The 17,900-nt window shown below is 34.2% G+C and overlaps 1 protein-coding gene across 1 annotated transcript; it reads left to right on the top strand.

Annotated features, from left to right (window-relative positions):
- Positions 1-455: 455 nt before the first annotated feature.
- On the top strand, positions 456-17,630 carry LOC144256419 (amine sulfotransferase-like). The gene is made up of 4 exons (XM_077801481.1): positions 456-597; positions 2,835-3,043; positions 6,241-6,367; positions 17,509-17,630. Exons 1-4 carry the CDS (start codon positions 456-458, stop codon positions 17,628-17,630), a joined length of 600 nt encoding a protein of 199 aa, XP_077657607.1.
- Positions 17,631-17,900: the final 270 nt, after the last annotated feature.

The following is a 17,900-nucleotide window of genomic DNA, read 5'->3' as shown; positions in this document are numbered from 1 at the left end:
AATTTGTTTGTGTAATAATGAAAAATGTAAGGAATAAAAATGTAAGATAATTCTAAGATATTTTGGATTAAAAGCATGGCCAAAATGTCTGTTACCAATCTTCCCAGCACTGCTAACTGGGCAACTTTGAATAATTTGTTTGACTTCTCTGTGCCTTGATTTCCTCTTGTCTCTGTTTAGAATCATGGAGGTTTGAGGAAAAACTACCTAACTTCTTAGAATCTCTGTTTTCTCATCTTTAAAATAATTATGATAAAAATACAACAATGTTGGATTAATGTAGTTTTAAGTAATTTAACATATGTGATGTGTTTAGCATAGTAAGAGAGTTAATACACATAAGACTTTGAAATGGTACTTGGCATGTATTTATCACTAAGTATACAAAATAATAAAATCCTATAGTGTATTAAGAACTTGAAGAGGATTTTGTTTGTACTTGTAGGTGAAAAATCATGGACAATAAGAATTCATACTTATATAACTTTAAAGGCCACTATTTACAACGTCAGTTTGCTAACATTGAAATACTGGAAGCTATAGAAGATTTTGAAATTAGAGATGATGATGTCTTCATAATAACATATCCAAAATCTGGTAAGTTTAAGGAGTGGCCTCCTGATATTCTTTGCTTTGGATTGGTATATATGTGTATAAATGTGCTATTTCCCAGACATCAGCAGCAGCCTTCATTTGGATATTCATTAAGGATCAGAAAAAATGTTACGTGAAATTCAGATCTCTACTATGTTAGAAATACCTTGTGTCAGAAAGGCAAAAATGTACTTCTGCAGGAAGTTGGGCTAAAGAAGGTACTGAAGAAACTTTTTAAATGGTGGCTTCTACTTCAGCAGGGGGTGACACATGGAGGGCTTGGTTTGTACTTTTACAGTGGTCAATGCAGACTAAGAGGTAAAACTGTAGATATAAAGATTTCACACACAGTGTTTTCTTATTTATGATGTGGTTGTCCCAGAACACCACACAAAATAAAGTTGGTCACACATGAATTGGTGAGACACTTCAAGTCAGCCTATCTCCTTAAATATCTTACAGAGTTTGATGGGCACTGAGGAAATCATTCTATCTCACTAAACTCTAGAACTCAAGACTTCCATTGTCACAATCTGAGAATGGTCTAAAATTGTATTCTATATGTAAGCTAACTTGTTAACTTGCCATAGTTTCATATATGCTGACAGATGATAAGAGAGTTACAAGTTAAATACTAAGGATGTTTTCGTTTATGGTACAGTAAACAGCATGAGCCTATTGTTTGCATGGGTTTCCTTTGGAAAATTGACTTCCACCAATCTTTATGGATCCCAGTGCTTTCGAAGTTCTTCTTGAATTATTTTGTTGAGATGGAAGAGTTGAATGATAGTTTGCCTAGTGTGTGGTCACACCAAATACCTTGATAATTTCAGCAATATTTGATGGTATTGCTTATTTCAATAAGAATCAGTTCTGTTTCTTTATGATGTGTATTCATAGATTCTCTAACTCTAGCTCAGATACCCCTTTGGAGTTCAGACACACAAGCCATAATAAGACTTGGCAGAGATAGAACAGTAGAAAAATAGCAGTTTCATGTGATCACCCATTGGTATGGCTATTAAAGAACTTAATAATCGCCAGCAAATTGCCAAGTGCTTCTGGATATCCTGGGCCAAGATTGTAGTGGTTGATGAAAACTTATGTAGGGCTATAGAAGACACCATAACTTTTATTGTTATCAGCTTTGGAGCCTGAAATATCTTGGCATGAGCAATTTTTCAAAATTGTGGGTTCTGCTTCATAAGAAGCACTATTATCCTGCTCTTGAGAACAGTGGGATTTGTGTGTTCAAGTCCACATTGCCACTCATAAATAATTCAAAGTAATCATTAATAAATAAGGGGAAACCTTAGTACCATTACATGTGACCACATCTGGGTCCATTCTAATTGGAAATGGAATAGGACATTTCCATGAATTTCCCAAATCCCTTCATAGCCCGTGAGCAGATTTGAACTCATTAAAGAACCAAGAATCAATAAGAACATTGAAATTTTTGGTCTTCTCTTTCCCTATAATGTGGGTTATCATGGTTTCCTGGGAATATGACATAAGAATATTTCATAGCCTTAAATGATAATAAAAAGGGGGGAAGAAACTGAACATGCTATAATTTTGTTAATTTGTCTAAACTTCTAAAAGGTAAAGTTTTAAGAAAGAAGTTGCAGTCAATTTGATGATTAACATTTTTAATATGCATGTGAGGAGAAAAAGCATTCTTAAGTGCTATTTACTAAAGAGCACAGAAGTACTAACGAAGACAAAAGTACCCATAAAATGTAGTAAAACAGAACTCAATATTATAATTTATTTTATGAAAATCTAGAATAAATGAAATCAAAGGATCTAAACAGAAAGAAATGGCAGAGTGGGAAGTGCTAATTTCCCTGATGTGATCAACTCAGTCTCTGTATGTATGTGGAAATATCACACCCTACATCATCCATAGGTAGAATTATTACAAGTTAATAATAAAAAAAGACCTTACAAGGAATACAGGAAACAAAGAGAACATCAAGAATTAATCCAAGTTATCACTGTACAGAATCAGAACAATCACAACTCCTTAAGTGAGAAAGGAACTAAGACTACTTGATTTTATCTTTACTAACTTTAATATAGACAAAAAGCAAACCAGAAATTGGGCAAACTCATTAGCATATTTGGAGTGTTTTAAAGAAAAAAAGCTCAAGTGATTTCATGATGCATGAGATTACTGTTGATATTTATTATTTCAACTCCTTCAGGTTTGAAAATAAGATGATTTATCTTTACAGGAACCATCTGGACTCAGCAGATTCTATCCTTGATTTATTTTGAGGGACATCGTAACAGAACTGAAAACATCACAACAATCCTTAGAGCTCCCTTCCTTGAATACATTAATCACAATGTGGACCATAGCAAAAGACCATCTCCTTGCTTTTTCACTTCCCATTTACAGTATAATTTAGTACCCAAAGGTCTGAAGAATAAAAAAGCTAAAGTATGTCATACAGATTAATTAACCATTTTTGGGACAGAAAACATAAATCCCCTTATCCACATACTTTCAAATGTTATAATTATTCTATGCTTAGGATGTTGTCTTGCACATTATATGAAGTTATAAATATATGCATACTCTTGAGCAATTGCACATATAATTTGCAGTGTAATTCTATAGTTTATCGCAAAATGTCTTTCACATTGGCCATAAAATTCTTTTTTATGGTTTCATAGGATTTTATTTTATGGTTCACAGTATATAATGTGTATTTAATCAACAAGGTAAGTTGCATCAAATGTGTATATTATATTTTAATAAACATTCTTATGAAATTCACATGTTTTTATTCTTGTGCCATGTTTCACTAAAGATGGAATTTTCAGATTAAAATAGCCAACTATTTTAAGTGTTGGCAGTCATTACCTCCTTTTCTTCTATAATGTATCAATTTACTCTTTAGTAAATAGCATTTGAGAATACTTTTCCTCCTCACATGCATATTAAAATTGGTAATCATCAAATATGACTAATATACTAGAATAAAAACCATTTGTTCTTGAGTACATTGCAAACCTTTTGATTTTAATGAGATTGCCTTTTATATTTTCATAGGACTTTAAATAACCTTTAAATATCCATTGGCCCATTTTTCTCTAAGTAGTCTTATTTACTGTTTTGTGGAACAATTTCCATAAGGCAGTGTTTTCCCAGTCAATGGACTACCTTTAAAAATTGTTGAAAGCTTTTAATTTTATGTAACTGATCTGTTAACGTTACTTTCATGACTTGTAGCTTTGGTGCTTTAGTAAGGAAACACTTTCCCACTGCAAAGATTATGCAAATACTCTCAAGATTTTATCTAATTAACTTCATTTTTTGTTCTTATTTATGATTATAAGTTATATTTCATATAGCACATGATGAAACACATAAATATTGCATGATATTTATCCAACAGTTTTACTAATTGATCTAACACAATTTCTTGAAAGATTTGCTTTAAATATTTCCACAATTTTGAAATCTAAATATTGACATACTAAATCTCTATTGTTCCTCTCTTCCTACTGTCCATTCTTCATTCCAAAAATAGATACTTCTGTTTGATATGTGATAATTCTTCATTGGTTTACATATTTTAACTCATAATGCAAATTATCTCATCCACCTTAAAAAATATTTTAAAACCACAATGATTTTTAAATGTGGATTTTTAATTTAATAGAAACAGGGATTAGTTCTAGCCAACTAGTATTAGAATATTCCAACATTCTTCTATCTTCATTCTGTGGTTCTATTTTATCAAGTCTATTTTCATGTCTTCCGTATGTACCTTATCTTGTTCTCAGTGTAATTTTACCCACTTTGTGTAGATCTTAAATGGCTGAGAAAAGTAGAGCATATTTTCCCATCATCTTATCAATTTACTCCAATTCTTGGTTTCATATTTCATTTATTCTGGAATGATGAAAATTTTATATTCTCTCCTGTTTAGAGTTTTCAGAATACAAGGTGTTTTCAATTTCACTGAGTTTCTATCCTCTGAAGAAGTTAATTCTTTTATGAATCATAATTTAGTATTACCTACTTTGTGATTAGTGCTTTCATTTTAATTATCCTTTTCATGTTTTGTTTGCATTTGTCTTTCTACTTCTTGAATTAAATATTTAGTATATCTACTTCCAAATATATATTTTTGAATTTGAACATTTTAAAAGGATACATATCCTTTTTAGTATAGGTATGGATACAATTTTGTTAATGCTTTAGATACTCTGTCATATCAGCTTTATTTTTCTAATTGATTCCAGCTCTTTTGATGATTTTTTTTAATTTGTAAGAGTTTATATAATTATCTATCATCAGATAATGGTACTTTAAGAGTTCTGATTTTGGGCCAGGCATGGTGCAGGAAGATTGCGGGTTTCAAGCCAGCCTCAGCAAAAAGTGAAATGCTAAGCAACTCAGTGAGATCATGTCTCTAAATAAAATATAAAATAGGGCTTGGGATGTGGCTCAGAGGCCGAGTGCTCCTGAGTTCAATCCCAGTACACAGTCCTAATTTTAGGGACTTATTATTGTCAATTATAGGATCAGTTTTTTTCATATGTAATGTGTTCCACAACTACATAAGAAAAAGAGATAACTTCTGTGTGTAGCTGGGTGCAGTGGTGCACTCCTATAATTCCAGAGCCACAGGAGGCTGAGATAGGAGGTTCCCAAATACAAGCCAGCCTCAGCAATTTAGTGAGGCCATGAGCAACTTAGTGAGACTCTGTCTCAAAATAAAATATAATATTTTATCCCTTGTTCTATTTTGTTTCCCCGGCCCCCCTGGGATTTTTGCCACATGCTTTTGTTTGTTCTAGATTTTAAATGCTATTTTCACTACTGCATAGTTTTACAAGTTGTGTTGGTAGTTCTATCAGATCTCTACTTTCTCTTCATTGAATAATTAGGTTACTCTAATATTCTGCTATAACTACATGCTGCTAAGAATGTTCTTGAGTGTGTAACCTGGGCACATCTGCAGCAGCTTTCCTAGATTATACATCTAAGAAATGAACTGCAAAGCCACAATGCAAGGGTGTTCAACTTTATGGGGTGAGGCTGTATATTGTTAAGAAAGCATGTGTATCCGGTCATACTGATATCAGTAATTGATGCGTTCTTAGTTTCTTATTTTATCCCTAGTAATTTTACATATCAGACTTTTAATTTTTTATCAATATGATAGTTGTAATCTCAAACTAATTTTAATTTGCATGTCCATACTCAGTTATGAGATTAAATGTGTTTTTTTAAACAGAAGTCTAAACTTTATTTTCTATTTTCACTTTTTCCAGTGCTACACATCAAATATCAGATAATATCAAGAATGTTCAATTAATACAGTCTATGTAAACTAATTTAAAATATTTAACATGTTTATAAATAATTAATTCCACTTTTTAGAAATTTGTCTTACATTCTTGCACACATGTGAACCATCATATAAATGATGGTTTTAATTGATTTGAATTGAATTGAATTAATACCAAAAAGAATAAATTTGTAACCACCTAAATTTCCAAGACTAGCAGACTATATGAAAATAATTATGATTCAATATGGTAATAAAACATTATATAGCTGTTTAAAATTTGTAATAATAACCAAGGATTGCTAAAATTATTTTGTACTTCTCCTTGTAGGTTCTTTATGTCTACAGAAATCCTAAAGATATTTTGGTCTCTTTTTTTTATTTTGCAAATTGGCTAGCCAAATTAGAACCTTCAGATACACTTGACATTTTCATGGAAAAGTTTCTAGATGGAAAAGGTAACTAAGACTTTACTTATCAAGCAACATGTTTATGAAACAATGCTGCCAAAGGCCAAATTCCCTAATTTAGGAAACATGTTTAGAGAGACAGGAAAGGACAATTGTAGACCATGGATGTTTGTGAGTAATTACTATTGTACATCAACTTAACCACACATGGCTTTTCTATCCTTGCCAGGACCATTGGGGGTTGTCAAATTTGTGAAGCCTATTGTTCAGGAAATATTTTAACCAGACAATAAGAGGTGCAAGAATATTCTAGCAATTTCATCTAACTAGAAATTTAGGTAGAGTCACACATTCCTGAATTATTAAGAATCAGGAGGAGTTTCTGTGCTGTGTCATGGACCTGTGGTAGGCTGTCAAGGAAGCGATGAAATTTTCACTCCACTTCTGAGGAAGATGGATAGATAAGAGATTTGTGGAGAGTGGCATCAGGACCTCTCTCCTTTAAAGATTGTGGTCAGGTTCTGTATCATTGTAGATGGCTAATGTTATTATCCAGAGATCTTAAGGAACGGAAAAAATGAAAACATGTTTTCAGTGAAGGAAGCAGGTAAGAAATTGACCTGGAGAATGAACAATAGGTTGCTGAGTGATCAATGGGTTTTAGAAGATATCAAGGAGGAAATTAAAAAATTCCTAGAGTTAAATGAAAACACAGACACAACATATCGGAATCTATGGGACACATTGAAAGGCAATATCACAACAGACACTTCAGAAATACAGAAGATAATCAGAAATTACTTTGAATCCTTATACTCCAATAAAATAGAAGATAGTGAAGGCATAGATAAATTCCTTGAGTCTTATGATCTGCCCAGATTGAGCCAGGAGGATATAGACAACCTAAACAGACCAATAACAATAGAGGAAATAGAAGAAACCATCAAAAGACTACCAACTAAGAAAAGCCCAGGACCGGATGGGTATACAGTAGAGTTTTACAAAACCTTTAAAGAGGAACTAACACCAATACTTTTCAAGCTATTTCAGGAAATAGAAAAAGAGGGAGAACTTCCAAATTCATTCTATGAGGCCAACATCACCCTGATTCCGAAACCAAAGACACTTCAAAGAAAGAAAACTACAGACCAATATCTCTAATGAACCTTGACGCAAAAATCCTCAATAAAATTCTGGCGAATCGGATTCAAATACATATCAAAAAAATTATACATCATGATCAAGTAGGATTCATCCCTGGGATGCAAGGCTGGTTTAATATACAGAAATCAATAAATGTTATTCACCACATCAATAGACTTAAAAATAAGAACCATATGATCATCTCAATAGATGCAGAAAAAGCATTCGACAAAGTACAGCATCCCTTTATGTTCAAAACGCTAGAAAAATTAGGGATAACAGGATCATACCTCAACATTGTAAAAGCAATCTATGATAAGCCACAGGCCAGCATCATTCTGAATGGAGAAAAATTGAAGGCATTCCCTCTAAGATCTGGAACAAGACAGGGATGCCCTCTCTCACCACTTCTGTTCAACATAGTCCTCGAAACACTGGCCAGAGCAATTAGACAGACAAAAGAAATTAAAGGCATAAAAATAGGAAAAGAAGAACTTAAATTATCACTATTTGCAGATGATATGATTCTATACCTAGCAGACCCAAAAGGGTCTACAAAGAAGCTATTAGAGCTAATAAATGAATTCAGCAAAGTGGCAGGATATAAGATCAACACGCATAAATCAAAGGCATTCCTGTATATCAGCGACAAGTCCTCTGAAACGGAAATGAGGACAACTACTCCATTCACAATATCCCCCCAAAAAATAAAATATTGGGAATCAACCTAACAAAAGAGGTGAAAGATTTATACAATGAAAATTACAGAACCCTAAAGAAAGATATAGAAGAAGACCTTAGAAGATGGAAAAATATACCCTGCTCATGGATAGGCAGAACTAACATCATCAAAATGGCGATATTACCAAAAGTTCTCTGTAAGTTCAATGCAATGCCAATCAAAATCCCAACAGCATTTCTTGTAGAAATAGAGAAAGCAATCATGAAATTCATATGGAATAATAAAAGACCCAGAATAGCAAAAACAATGCTAAGCAGGAAGTGTGAATCAGGCCGTATAGCGATACCAGACTTCAAACTATACTACAGAGCAATAGTAACTAAAACAGCATGGTACTGGTACCAAAACAGATGGGTGGACGAATGGTACAGAATAGAGGACACAGTAACCAACCCACAAAACTACAACTGTCTTATATTTGATAAAGGGGCTAAAAGCATGCAATGGAGGAAGGATAGCATCTTCAACAAATGGTGCTGGGAAAACTGGAAATCCATTTGCATCAAAATGAATCTGAATCCCTATCTCTCGCCATGCACAAAAGTTAACTCAAAATGGATCAAGGAGCTTGATATTAAATCAGAGACATGGCATCTGATAGAAGAAAAAGTAGGTTATGATCTACATACTGTGGGATCGGGCTCCAAATTCCTCATTAGGACACCCATAGCGCAAAAGTTAACAACTAGAATCAACAAATGGGACTTACTCAAACTAAAAAGTTTTTTCTCAGCAAAAGAAACAATAAGAGAGATAAACAGGGAGCCTACATCCTGGGAACAAATCTTTGCTCCACACACTTCAGATAGAGCCCTAATAACCAGAATATACAAAGAACTCAAAAAATTAGACAATAAGATAACAAATAACCCAATCAATAAATGGGCCAAGGACCTGAACAGACACTTCTCAGAGGAGGACATACAATCAATCAATAAGTACATGAAAAAATGCTCACCATCGCTAGCAGTCAGAGAAATGCAAAACAAAACCACCCTAAGATACCATCTCACCCCAGTAAGATTGGCAGCCATTAGAAAGTCAAACAACAATAAGTGCTGGAGAGGATGCGGGGAAAAGGGCACTCTTGTTCATTGCTGGTGGGACTGCAAATTGGTGCAGCCAATTTGGAAAGCAGTATGGAGATTTCTTGGAAAGCTGGGAATGGAACCACCATTTGACCCAGCTATTCCCCTTCTCGGTCTATTCCCTAAAGACCTAATAAGAGCATGCTACAGGGACACTGCTACATTGATGTTCATAGCAGCACAATTCACGATAGCAAGATTGTGGAATCAGCCTAGATGCCCTTCAATAGATGAATGGATAAAAAAAAATGTGGCATTTATACACAATGGAGTATTACTCTGCATTAAAAAATGACAAAATTATAGAATTTGGAGGGAAATGGATGGCATTAGAGCAGATTATGCTAAGTGAAGCTAGTCAATCCCTTAAAAACAAATGCCAAAAGTCTTCTTTGATATAAGGAGAGAACTAAGAACAGAGTAGGGAGGAAAGTTTGAGAAGAAGATTTACATTAAATAGGAATGAGAGGTGGGAGGGAAAGGGAGTGAGAAGGGAAACCACATGGAAATGGAAGGCGATCCTCAGGGTTATACAAAATGACATATAAGAGGAAAGGAGGGGTAAGACAAGATAATACAAATCGAAGAAATGATTTACAGTAGAAGGGGTAGAGAGAGAAAAGGGGAGGGGAGGGGAGGGGAGGGGGGATAGTAGAGAATAGGACAGACAGCAGAATACATCAGACACTAGAAAGGCAATTTGTCAATAAATGGAAGGGTAACTGATGTGATACAGCCATCTGTATATGGGGTAAAATTGGGAGTTCATAACCCACTTGAATCAAACTGTGAAATATGATGTATTAAGAACTATGTAATGTTTTGAACGACCAACAATAAAAATATATATATATAAATAAAAATTTAAAAAAATAAATAAAAATAAAAAAATAATTAATTAACTTATTTGTTATATATGACAACAGAATGCATTACAGTTCATATTACAAATATAGAGCTCAATTTTTCATACCTCGAGTGGTATACAAAGTATATTCACACCATTCATGTCTTTATACATATACTTAGGATAATGATGTCCATCTCATTCCACCATCTTTCCTACCACCATGTCCTCTTCCTTTCCTTCCCACCCCTTTGCCCTATCTAGAAATTGTTTAATCCTTCCTTGCTCCCTCTCCCAACCCCACTATGAATCAGCCTCCTTAAAATCAGAGAAAACATTCAGCATTTGATTTGGGGGGGATTAGCTAACTTCATCTAGCATTACATTCTCCAACTCCATCCATTTACTTACAAATGCCATGATTTTGTTCTCTTTTTTTGTTGAGTAATATTCCATTGTGTAGACATACCACGTTTTCTTTATCCATTGATCTACTGAAGGGCATTTCTCAGTTGGTTCCAAAGTTTAGCTATTGTGAATTGTGCTGCTATAAATATTGATGTGGCTGTGTTCTTGTAGTATACTGTTTTTAAGTCATTTGAGTGTAGACTGAGGAGTAGGATAACTGGGGCAAAAAGTGGTTCCATTCCCAGGTTTCCAAGGAATCTTTGAACTGTTTTTCATATTTGCTACACCAATTTGCAGTCCCACCAGCAATGTATAAGTGTGCTTTTCCCCCACATCCTCACCCAACACTTATTGTTGTTTGTATGTATTCTTTTTTTTAGAACCAAAAGAGGCTTTTAATGCTGAAAAATACAATAACTGAAATTTAAAAATTTTTTATTAATTGCTCAAGACAATACAATGATCTTGACATATCATACATTTGATTCAAATGGGGTATGAATTCTCATTTTTCCACATGTACAGATTGCAGGATTACATTGGTTATACAGCCACATTTACACATACAGCCATACTAGTGTCTGTTGTATTCTGATGCCCTTCCTATCCCACTTCCACTCTCCTCCCCTCCCATCACCTCTCTCTACCCCATCTACTGTGACATATTTCTCTCTCTTTCTTTTTTCTTTCCTCTCACACCATCATACATGTATTTTGTATAACAATGAGGGCCTCCTTCCATCTTCCATGTAATTCCCCTTCTCCGTCCCATTCCCTCCATCTCCGTCCCATTACCCTGTGTAGTGGTAATTTTCTTCATGCTCTTCCTCCCTACTCTGTTTTGAGTCAGTCCCCGTATATCAAAGAAGACATTCTTCTTTTTTAGGCATTGGCTAACTTCCCTTAGCATAATCTGCTCTAATGCCATCCATTTCCCTGCAAATGCCATGATTTTGTTATTTTTTAGTGCTGAGTAATATTCCATTGTGTATAAATGCCACATTTTTTTATCCATTCATCTATTGAAGGACATCTAGGTTGGTTCCACAGTCTAGCTATTGTGAATTGTGCTGCTATGAACACTGATGTAGCTGTGTCCCTGTAGTATGCTCTTTTAAGGTCTTTTGGGTATAGTCCAAGAAGAGGAATAGCTGGGTCAAATGGTGGTTCCATTCCAAGCTTTCCAAGGAATCTCCATACTGCTCTCCAAATTGGCTGAACCAATTTGCAGTCCCACCAGCAATGTGCAAGTGTACCATTTTCCCCACATCCTCACCAGCACTTGTTATTGTTTGACTTCATAATGGCTGCCATTCTTACTGGAGTGAGATGGTATCTTAGGATAGTCTTAATTTGCATTTCTCTGATCACTAGAGATGGTGAGCATTTTTTCGTGTATTTGTTGATTGATTGTATGTCCTCCTCTGAGAAGTGTCTGTTCAGATGCTTAGCCCATTTGTTGATTGGGTTATTTGTTTTCTTGTTATTTAATTTTTTTGAGTTCTTTGTATACTCTGGAGATTAGAGCTCCATTTGAAGTGTGAGGGGTAAAAATTTGTTCCTAGGATGTAGGCTCCCTATTTACCTCACTTATTATTTCTCTTGCTGAGAAAAATACTTTTTAGTTTGGATAAGTCCCATTTGTTGATTCTTGATTTTAATTCTTGTGCTATAGGTGTCCTATTAAGGAGTTTGGAGCCCGACACCAAGAGATGGAGATTAGGGCCAACTTTTGCTTCTATTAGACGCAGAGTATCTGGTTTGATTCCTAGATCCTTGATCCATTTTGAGTTAACTTTTGTTCATGGTGAGAGAAAGGGATTCAATTTCATTTTGTTGCATATGTATTTCCTGTTTTCCCAGCACCATTTGTTGAAGATGCTATCCTTTCTACATTGCATGCTTTTAGCACCTTTTTCTAATATAAGGTAGTTGTAGTTTTGTGGATTCGTCTCTTCATCCTCTATTCTGTACCATTGGTCTACCTGCCTGGTTTGATACCATGCTGTTTTTGTTACTATTGCTCTGTAGTGTAGTTTAAAATCTGGTATCCCTATACCACCTGTTTTACTCTTCCTACTTGGAATTGCTTTAGCTATTCTGGGTCTTTTATTTTCCAAATGAATTTCATGATTGCTTTTTCTATTTCTGCGAGGAATGTCGTTGGGATTTTGATTGGCATTGCATAAAACCTATAGAGTACTTTTGGAAATATGGCCATTTTAATGATATTAATTCTTCCTATCCATGAATAAGGTATATCTTTCCATCTTCTAAGGTCTTCTGTTTCTCTCTTTAGGGTTCTGTAGTTTTCATTGTATAGGTCTTTCACTTCTTTTGTTAGGTTGATTCCCAAGTTTTTTTTTTTTTTTTTTTTTTGAGGATATTGTGAATGGAGTGGTTGTCCTCATTTCCATTTCAGAGGATTTGTCACTGATATACAGGAATGCCTTTGATTTATGCATGTTGATTTTATATCCTGCCACTTTGCTGAATTCATTTACTAGTTCTAGAAGTTTCCTAGTAGAACCTTTTGGGTCGTCTAGCTATAGGATCATGTCATCTGCAAAGAGTAATAATTTAAGTTCATCTTTTCCTATATTTATGCCTTTAATTTTTTTCATCTAATTTCTCTGGCCAGTGTTTCAAGACATTTATTGATTAGAAGTAGTGAGAGAGGGCATCCCTGTCTTGTTCCAGATTTTAGAGGGAATGCCTTCAATTTTTCTCCATTTAGAATAATGCTTGCCCAAGGCTTAGCATAAATAGCTTTTACAATGTTGAGGTAAGTTCCTGTTATCCCTAGTTTTTCTAGTGTTTTGAACATAAAGGGATGCTGTATTTTCTCAAATGCTTTTTCTGCATCTATCAAGATGATCATATGGTTCTTGTCTTTAAGTCTATTGATGTGGTGAATTACATTTATTGATTTCCGTATATTGAACCAGCCTTGCATCCCAGGTATGAATCCTGCTTGATCATGATGCACGATCTTTTTGATATGTTTTTGTATCCTATTTGCCAGAATTTTATTGAGGATTTTTGCATCTATGTTCATTAGAGATATTGGTCTGTAGTTTTCTTTCTTTGAAGTATCTTTGTCTGATTTAGGAATCAAGGTGATTTTGGCCTTGTAGAATGAATTTGGAAGTACTCCCTCTTTTTCTTTTTCCTGAAATAGCTTGAGAAGTACTGGTATTAGTTCTTCTTTAAAAGTTTTGTAAAACTCTGCTGTATACCCATCCGGTCCTGAGCTTTTCTTGGTTGGTAGTCTTTTGATGGCTTCTTATATTTCCTGAATTGATATTGGTCTCTTTAAGTTGTGTATATCCTCCTGACTCAATCTGAGCAGATAATATGACTTAAGAAATTTATCAATGCCTTCACTATCTTCTATTTTATTGAAGTATAGAGTTTCAAAATAATTTCTAATTATATTCTGTATTTCTCTAGTGTCTATTGTGATATTGCCTTTTTCATCCTGTATGCTAGTAATTTGAGTTCCCTCTCTTCTTCTCTTTGTTAGCATGGCTAAGGGTCTGTCAATCTTATTTATTTTTTCAAAGAACCAACTTTTAGTTTTGTCAATTTTTTCAATTGTTTCTTTTGTTTCAATTTCATTAATTTCAGCTCTGATTTTAATTATTTCTTGCTTTCTATTACATTTGCTGTTGTTTTGCTCTTCTTTTTCTAGGGCTTTGAAATGAAGTATGAGATCATTTATTTGTTGGCTCTTTCTTTTTTTGAGGAATGAATTCCAAGCAATGAATTTTCCTCTTAGAACTGTTTCCCATAGATTCCGATATGTTGTGCCTGTTTTTTCATTTATCTCTAAGATTTTTTTAATTTCCTCCTTGATGTCTTCTGTAAGCCATTGATCATTCTGTAACATATTGTTCATTCTCCAAGTGATGTAAGATTTTTCTTTTTCTTTTATCATTGATTTCGAGTTTCATTCCATTATGATCAAATAAGATGCATAGTATTATCTCTACTCCTTTATAATTGATGAGATTTGCCCTATGGCATAATATATGGTCTATTTTTTAGAAGGATCCATGTGCTGCTGAGAAAAAAAGTATATCTGCTTGATGATGGTTGATATATTCTATATATGTCGGTTAAGTCTAGGTTATTAATTGTGTTATTGAGTTCTATAGTTTCTTTATTCAACTTTTGTTTGAAGATCTGTCCAATGGTGAGAGAGGTGTGGGGAAGTCACCCATAATTATTGTGTTGTTGTCTATTTGTCTCTTGAACTTGAGGAGAGTTTGTTTTATGAACGTAGCAGCACCATTATTTGGGGCATATTTATTGATGACTGTTATGTCTTGTTGGTGAATGGTTCCCATTAACAGTATATAGTGTCCTTCTTTATCCCTTTTGATTAACTTAGGCTTGAAGTCTATTTTATTTGATAAGAGTATGGCCACCCCTGCTTGCTTCCGAGGTCCAAGTGAGTGGTATGATTTTTCCCAACCTTTCACCTTCAGCGTGTTTATGTCTTTTCCTATCAGATGAATCTCCTGAAGGCAGCATATTGTTGGATCTGTTTTTTAAATCCAGGTTCCTAGCCTATGTCTCTGAATTGGTGAGTTTAAGCCATTAATGTTTAGGGTTACTCTTGATATATGGTTTTTACTTCCAGTCATGTTTGTTTATTTACTTATTTATTTATTTTTTAAATTTGGTTTGTTTTTCCTCTTTGATTAGTTTTTTCCCCCTTTGCTGAGGTACTTCTCACTGTTGGTTTTGGTTGTTGTTTTTCATTTCCTCTTCATGTAGTGTTTTGCCCAAAATGCTTTGCAGTGCTGTTTTTCTGGCTGCAAATTCTTTTAACTTTTGTTTATCATGGAAGGTTTTTATTTTGTCAAATCTGATGCTTAATTTTGCTGGATACAATATTCTTGGTTGGCACCCATTATCTTTCATCGTTTGAAATATTTTGTTGTAGGATCTTCTCGCTTTCAGCATCTGTTATGAAAAATCAGCTGTTAACCTAATTGGTTTACCCCTAAATGTAATCTGCCTCCTTTCTGTTGTAGCTTTTAATATTCTCTCCTTGTTCTGTATGTTGGATATCTTTATAATAATGTGTCTTGTTGTTGGTCTGTTTTGATTTTGTATATTCGGTATCCTGTAGGCTTCTAGGATTTGGACATTCATTTCATTTTTCATGTCTGGAAAGTTTTCTAAAATTTTTTCATTTATCAAATTGCTCATTCCTTTGGTTTGGACCTCTATACCTTCCTATATCCCAATGACTCTTAAGTTTGGTTTTTTTCATGATATACCATATCTCTTGGATGTTTTGCTCATGGTTTCTTACCAGCCTTTCTGAGTTGACTAGACTCTTTTCGAGATGATATATTTTTGTCTGATGTTCTGACTTCTACTTGGTGTACTCTACTGGTGATACTCTCATTTGAGTTTTTAATTTGGTTTATAATTTCCTTCATTTCTAGGATTTCTGTTTGTTTGTTTTATAACCTCTATCTCCCTGTAAAGTTGTTCTTTTGCTTCTTGAATTTGTTTATGTAATTCTTTGTCAAAGTTATATTTCATTGTTTGCATTTGCTGTCTAATGACCTCTTTAAGATTCCATTCCATCTGAATCAAGTATGCCTTGAGTTCTTTATTTGACTATTTCTCTGATGCCCCTAGCATCTCCTGTAAATTTAAGTTCTCCTGTATTGTTTGTGTTCCTTTTCTTCCTTCCTTTTTATGATGCTCGAGTTTGTTTCCAGCTCTGTTTGACTGATGTGTTACTATTTTCTCCTATAAATTTGTTTTGGTTTTGTATAGCTCCACGATCTCTCCTTTGTGATGAGAGACAATGTCTAGAGATGTTGGGTTTATTTGAAATTTAAAGTAAATTCATTAGTTTCATAAAAGGCATATGGATTCTGATGGCTTATAGAGAACTGAGGTTTGGTCTTAGACTTTATGTTTAGGCCGGATGATGTGATGGTATGGAGGTTAGTATATCTTAGCTACCTTGGAAGATTGCTCTACTGAAGGGGGATATTAACAGGAGAATAGACAGGAGTATTTGTGGGTATCTAGGGATTTAGGAGCACTATAGACAGCCTTGGAACATTCACCTATTTGCATTTAGTAAATTACACATAATAGAAGTCATAATGCTTGGGAAGAAAGGCACGGGGAGGGGAAGGAAGAAATCAATAAAGTTTCTTCACGATAAACAAAAATGAAAGTTTGTGAGCACAACAGCCTAATTGAGGTTTATCAACTTGTGCCCATATCTCTTCTATCTCTGGGCACCTGACGTTTGAACTCAAAGCCAGGAACCAATAAATGCTGTGAGCTGCACAGAATCCCCCTTTGAACAGAGCATCACCAGTGACTAAGCAATCTCTATTGGTGCCTTCCCACCAAGAGTTCTCAGAAAGGCATACCTCTGCCTTGGGATATGTCAAAGAAACCTGTAATCATTCACCATTCCTGACATAATATTGGTTTTCATTTTCTATCAAGCTAAACTGCAACAGTGGTAAGTCTATAGCCTAAGTGACATTGACTTCTTTAGTTGATGATCATTGGGTTTCCATTTTTATAACGAAAAATGAAGAAATATGTATCTTCTAGGTTTTCATTGAGAATCATATTAAATTACATAATTGTAACTTGCTAAGTATGATGTCTGTCATATAGTCAAAATATTTTTTAAAATCCTAATATACTCATATCTTTTAGATTTTTTCTTCCTAAAGAATGGATAAGATTAAGTGGTGGGGAACTGAAATTTAAATTTACTGAACTGTTGTGTTCCTAAGGGTCTTTTAAAATTCATTCCTAAGGAAAGGTAAGGTATCCAAACCCATGGAGAAGTTAAAAATTTGTCTTGGATTGGAAAAGAGATTAAGATGGATTAGGATGACCTTTGCCATGAGAGTGTTCCTTATTCATACGTGTTCTCTTTATGTGTTTATTCCATTAGGTACCATTGGAGATTGGAAACATCATTTGACTGTGGCACAGAATGAAAGATTTGATAGAGTATTCAAGAGGAACATGAGAGACTTTCCACTGAAGTTCATCTGGGGTATAAATGAGGAGTAGAATTGTAACGAAGTGTAAAATAATTATATAAAAATGTATTAATGAGAGGGTGAAATTTAACTTATATACTAACTTTCTACCTATCATTTAATTATTAATTATAAAGCTATTGAATAGAATGAGTAAACTATGCTTAGATTAGTTGCCATTAATTTGATGAATTCTTTGACATATCAAAGCTTAAATTGATTTGGGAGTTGGCTACCTGGATCACCTGCTTGAAAACAGGAAAATAGAAAGCATAAAACGTGACTTGTTTCTGAAAGTCTT

Source organism: Urocitellus parryii, chromosome 8 (assembly GCF_045843805.1).
Source record: "Urocitellus parryii isolate mUroPar1 chromosome 8, mUroPar1.hap1, whole genome shotgun sequence".
Classification (NCBI taxonomy): domain Eukaryota; kingdom Metazoa; phylum Chordata; class Mammalia; order Rodentia; family Sciuridae; genus Urocitellus; species Urocitellus parryii.
This window is presented reverse-complemented; position numbering and strand designations above follow the sequence as displayed.

Bases quoted from the DNA above. Each gene is read 5' to 3' on its own strand.
- LOC144256419 (XM_077801481.1), top strand. From the start codon at position 456: ATGGACAATAAGAATTCATACTTATATAACTTTAAAGGCCACTATTTA. The intron at 598-2,834 runs GTAAGTTTAAGG...TTATCTTTACAG, and splicing joins AATAACATATCCAAAATCTG to GAACCATCTGGACTCAGCAG. The intron at 6,368-17,508 runs GTAACTAAGACT...TTATTCCATTAG, and splicing joins AAAGTTTCTAGATGGAAAAG to GTACCATTGGAGATTGGAAA.